This window comes from Vigna angularis, chromosome 2, assembly GCF_016808095.1.
Source record: "Vigna angularis cultivar LongXiaoDou No.4 chromosome 2, ASM1680809v1, whole genome shotgun sequence".
NCBI classification, from domain to species: Eukaryota; Viridiplantae; Streptophyta; class Magnoliopsida; order Fabales; family Fabaceae; genus Vigna; species Vigna angularis.
Window position 1 is genome coordinate 27786860 of NC_068971.1, and position 5771 is coordinate 27792630.

At 32.6% G+C, this 5771-nt stretch overlaps 1 protein-coding gene across 1 annotated transcript; it reads left to right on the top strand.

Annotated features, from left to right (window-relative positions):
- The first annotated feature begins 3539 nt into the window (after positions 1-3539).
- On the top strand, positions 3540-4798 carry LOC108328600 (BAG family molecular chaperone regulator 2). The gene is made up of 2 exons (XM_017562480.2): positions 3540-3918; positions 4376-4798. The coding sequence occupies exons 1-2, from the start codon at positions 3672-3674 to the stop codon at positions 4597-4599; spliced, it is 471 nt and encodes a 156-aa protein (XP_017417969.1). The 5' UTR covers positions 3540-3671; the 3' UTR covers positions 4600-4798.
- Positions 4799-5771: the final 973 nt, after the last annotated feature.

Here is a 5771-nt window from a genome sequence, read left to right on the forward strand (position 1 = left end):
GTCCAAACTTAGTCCTCGGAGAGATGGTCTATTCCATCTTTCTTTAGAAGATTAACAACCATGCTTATCATTTAGATCTTCCTGAGGACTATGGAGTATATACTACTTTCAACATATCTGACCTTTGTTCTTTTACAAATGATGATGCTGAAGAGGATAAATTCTTATCAAGAGGAGGAGATGATGGAATAGGGCCAACCAATGGACCTTTTACTAGAATGGTTAGGAGAATGCAAGAAGAACTAGAAGAGGAGGCACCGAATGCTGAAGAGTCATTGCAAATCAAGCTGATTTGGCAAGTAGAGAACCACTCAGTGCAACTTGAAGTCGCTCAGCGCAAGCCACATGGTGCTTCACCACTTGCCTTGTGGACCAGACTTGTGCTTGGCGGTGATTGGGGGCGCCCAACGCGAACAGAGCTTCTAGAGTAGTCACATTCTTCTTCTTCTTCTTTTGCAGACGTGTACACACACACACACACACACACACCATAAAAACATGTTTCCACGTGGCATATGATCCGTGAGAAGTGGCTAGTGATCAACAAAGGTCGAAGCTCGTGCAAATCCATTATAAATTTAGCACCTAACCCTTTATATTACTCACTTTTGGATGCTTAGTAAAGATATGTTATTGAGATCACTCCAACTTCTTTCTTGCTTGAGAGTCACCTTAACTGAGTCCTTCTAAGTCCCCTCTAGGCTCCTTCCTTAGTTAGGTTGGTTACCTAGGTTTGTTAGCACCAAACACTACACCTTCATTTCCACTTTTGCTTCATTCACAGACTCATCTTGTTGCTGCATCCTTCAACTCATTTGCTTCAATTCACTGTTATCTAGAGAGTGGTTGTTCGAGCACTTTGAAGTTGGTCATCATCTTCTAAGACTCTTCTTAACTCCTTCCTTGCAAGGTTGGTCCACCCTCCTTCAAAAGCTCTCCCTAAGTCACTCATCACTCAAGCACTTCCTTCATCAATTAGTCTTCCACACTCTTTGACTTTCATCAAGCTCCTTGAAGAAGGTTCCATCATGAGTGCTTTCATTGAGTGTGTCTAAGTGATTGTGTACATCTACCACGACAAGGAAAAGTTGTCCATCTTTTGAGTGTCAAAGGAAGTGTTATTCATCTCTTTTGTCTTTAAGAGAGGTGCTTTCTAACCTTTACTCTATTCTTTGTTATTAGTTCTTGTTACTTTTAGTGATTAGTTTATCCATCCGTAGAGAGATTAACAATTGGACGTAGAGTCTTTTCATCTGAACTAGTATAAAACTACCTATGCAACTTTCTCTATCCCTACACTCTTTATCTTTATTGTTCTCGTTTAAAGTAATCCTTTTTTGTTACAAAATGGGGTTTATAAAACGAGAAAATTTTTAAAAGGTACAATTTTTATTAAGTAAACCAAGTGAACATGGAAAGAAACCTACTAGAATCAAAAGATAGATTATGAAACTCCACAAAACATAATGGAAACCTATCTCTATGAACTTGTTAAGGAAATAATAACAATTATGGACTCAAATATGCAAAATAAAAGCACTCAAGAACATATAAGGTGTATTTTTGAAAATGAACATATATTTTTTAGATATTTCAAAAAGCTAAACTAAGAAAAAATGACATAAAACGGATACACATGACTTTAGACAACATAGATTTATTTGAAAATAATAATGACCCAACAACATATGATGACTGAATGTGAAACAATAAGGACTCAAAAAAGCTAAGCACATGTAAACATGTTATCTAATACATTTAGGATCATTTAGAAGGTACAACATAGTAGCCAAAACTACCAAAACAAAACCTAGAAAACGTTGATGACAACATTCTGACAATTGTGACATTTGCTGACTATTTTGCTCATAACTTTCTTCATAGAACTCCAAATGAGTTGATTCTTTATTTGTTGGAAACTAGAATCAAAGGAATTTCATATTCCTACAAGCATGTAATTTTTTAACTTCTAAGTTAGATGCAGTTTAAATTTTAACATCGTAGACATTTGCTACCAACATTGTTTTGTGTGTAAGGGAGGTTGATTTGGACATTCTAGGATATCTACAAGAAGACAAAGCTAGGACAACATTCTTTCACTTTGTTTTTATATTATGTTTGTCATTGTAAGAATATGTTGTAATAGTAAAACAAGTTTGCATCTTTTGAACTTTCGTGACATTTGAAATCAAAACTAAATCTTGGTTCTCCCTTGGTTCATTTCTACCACAAAATGAAAAAGGCTCAATGAGATGGGGATTTCATTTTGGTGTGTTGTGTATCAAATGAAAGATTTTTTATAATGTTGAAGAAGAGTTAGTAAGTAGAGAAGTCAAATTTAGGACAAAAGTTGAGTCATCCAAGAAAAAAATTGAGTTGATGTATTGAAGCTGGGATGAACTCAAAATTAGACTCAATCTTCCTTTGGCTTCAATGCATGTATAACTCAATCTTCTTCTCATGTGATCATGTGATCCAATATATGTCCTAAGTTTGACTTCTCTGTTCACCAACTCTTGAACTTTATCAACATCATACACACCATGCAAAATTAAAATAAACTTAGAAACACTCATTTCATTTTATTTTTATTGGATGCAAGCTTTTTTTTCTTTTTTCGTCAAACATGATGTAATGTGATGTAAATTGTCACTTTTCCTTCAAACGTTTAGTAATCGAACATAAATGTACATTAATGATAAACATAAAATAGGCCTAAAAAACCAAAAATTATAACAAACGTAAATGATCATTTTAGTGTTCTCTTTCACATAGAGTTAGAACATTAACATTTGTTTGTTATCGTTAACATTACAATGCTAACTAAATAGAAAATAATCATATTGTTATATTTTTTTTAAAATTGTGGGACTTATTGAATCTGTTATTAACGATTAAACTGAATAAAATAAAATAAGTAATGACATTCAAAAGGTAATTAAACTTTATATAAAATGTATAAACATAAAAAATTCAAAACAATCAATTTTTACGTAATTAATTAATATAATAGGTTATTATTTTTTATGATAATAGTAATCATTTCACTATCATTGATTTTTTTTATTTAGTTTTCAGTATATTATTTTTTTTTCAAATTCAATCTTAAATTTTAGGCTTCATCATATGTTCATTATCTAATTTAATTAGGAAAAAGAAACATGGAAATTGTTTGTCAAGAATTTGAAGAGATAAATTTCAGAAATTCATAATTATTATATTTATTCTGGTAATTGAGACTCTTTGTTATATCTGAAGTGGGTGATAATTTAGAGGAAATCCCAGTTCTTACAACTATCATTTTCCTCAAACAAAACTTTCGATTTCGACTTAAAAAGGACAAGGAAGCAAGTAGCTATTGTAATCTGTTGAGTTTGGCCCACTAATCAAGCTAGCGTGTTCTCGGGTACCCACCACCCATGTGCCACAGTGATTTTCAAAATCAGCAGAAAAACCAATGCCTCCATTATCTTACACATGTTGCAAACTCATTGGCTTTTCTGTTCAATTAAGTCTTGCTTTTTGGTAACACAAAGCCAACTTATATTTTATTCATGTTTTCTTCGTCCATATGCACGCTTTCTAGTATTATATAACCGATTCAGCTCCTCTTACTACTCTTTCACCTCTTCAAAGGAATACAGCAATAGGGAAGAAAGAAATTAAGCAAGATGATTATGTTGAGGTCAATGAGGTTCAGCCGAAGCGGCTCCAAGCTTAGAAATGGGAACAAAGCAACAACACCCACAGAAAATGATTGTAGGGGCATTTGTCAAATCCAATGGGAACTTAGGCCTGGCGGCATGCTTGTTCAGAAAAGGGAGAGTAACCTAAGTTCAGGGGAAGGATTGATCACAATTACGGTGTCAACTGTCTCACACTCACACCAAATTTCTATTGAGTCCACGTCAACTTTTGGTATGTCTATTCTACCACACCTCTTTTCAAAATGGCTTTAGTTTTTGCTATAAATTAGGTTTAAGACGTTGGGAATATACAAGTCTCACAATTGATAGAAATGAGAAAGTAGAATATTATATAAAGGTGAAAGACTCACTAATTCATTATTTTAAGGTTTTGAGTAAAGAGTGGTGTCAATCGCTTATATGTCATATCTCATTAGTATTGTGTCTCTTCGATAAATCTCTTTCTTAATAAGTGGTGTCAGAGTTAATGGTTTGTTTTGGTGACTGGCTCAAAAGAACATAATGATCCCTATACTGATCGTCTTCCTCACATATTAGATTTAAATTAGTCTAAATCTAAATTTTGAAATGAATATCTTTCAAAATTTGTTTTTATTTTATAATATTAGTTCTACTTTGTTTTTATTTATCACCAAATATTTTTTTCCATTAATAGAAATAATTTGCAGGAGAATTGAAAATTATCCTGTCATTGGTCACAAGTTTTGAGCCCCGAGAGCAAAGGCTTCTCTTCAAGGGTAAAGAGAGAGGAGACGATGAATATCTACATATGGTTGGGGTGAGAGAGAAGGACAAGGTTCTTCTATTGGAGGATCCAGCTATAAAGGAGAAGAAAATGCTTGGCTTAAGAGACCGACCCATTAGCAATCCAAGTCGTACCATCTCTGTGTGATTAATTAATTAACCAAACTCGTTAATATCAATTAGTGTTAACCTCGAAGTAAACTTTGGTGAAGTTTAATCTAGTGAGGCACGCGTGTTTTTCGCACTTTTACGTTAGAGTGTAAGAACCTAATTATGTTATGTGTTGTTTGGTGTCATGGCTTCATTAAAAATGTTTTAGTTGATGAAATGCCTAGTCATTATGCGTATGTGGAGTGTTGTTTTCTTCTCTTACTTAACAATTTTCTTATCATGATTGTATATGTCCTATATGTATGTTCATGAACCCACGCGTGCACGCCGAAAAAAGTAGATTAATTAACAATGATAAAGCTAAAGAGGGAAGCTTTGCTAAGGCTGGGACAATTTTTCCAGAAAAGATGGCAGATTATGAGTTTTAAAGTTTAATTTGTCGATTAAAGGGTTACTTTCATTATAGTGATATTTTTAAATTTATTCAGAATGTTTTTATTTTAAGCTATTCAAATTTTATAGTATAAAAAATTCATGAATTCAATAAACATATTATGATTTTCATAATAATATATAAATGATTACTCATAATGATTTAATTTTATTATTAGGTAAGAAATAATTAAGATTATTATATATTGTTAATTTTACGAATAAACAATATAATAATAGAGGAAACGATTTTTGCAGATGATGGCTTGAGATCTTAGAGCAATCTGCATCTCTTGAGACGCGAATGTTTGTTAATCTCCAAAATAATTTTTTAAATTAAAATTACATGGCCAACAAATCAAATTCATCTAACAACCATTCAGAACTATTCGAACTTATATTTATGTATGGCCTTATTTTTAGTACTATTAATATTGATGATAATATGAGGAAGCTTTGTGGTCAGCCATGGAAGAGGCCCCAGCATGGAGAAGGATCCTCTTTTCATGGGAAGCAAAATCAATGGAATTTTGGATCTTGTTCGCTTACGGAATCATTTTATTTGTTCCGTTTAGTGATCCTGTTTCTATCTAGAGAACCAAAAAATCTGTTGATATTTGAAATCTTTTTTTTAAGGAATGATTGATTTTAGGGTGATTCTTCCTTCATCTCTTTTCTTTTTTCCTATACCTCCAAAATTATAAATATAACTTTTAATTTTAATTATTTTTTTTTAACTTTTTTTTCTCTCTTCTGTTGGGTACCAAGTGTGAGTTT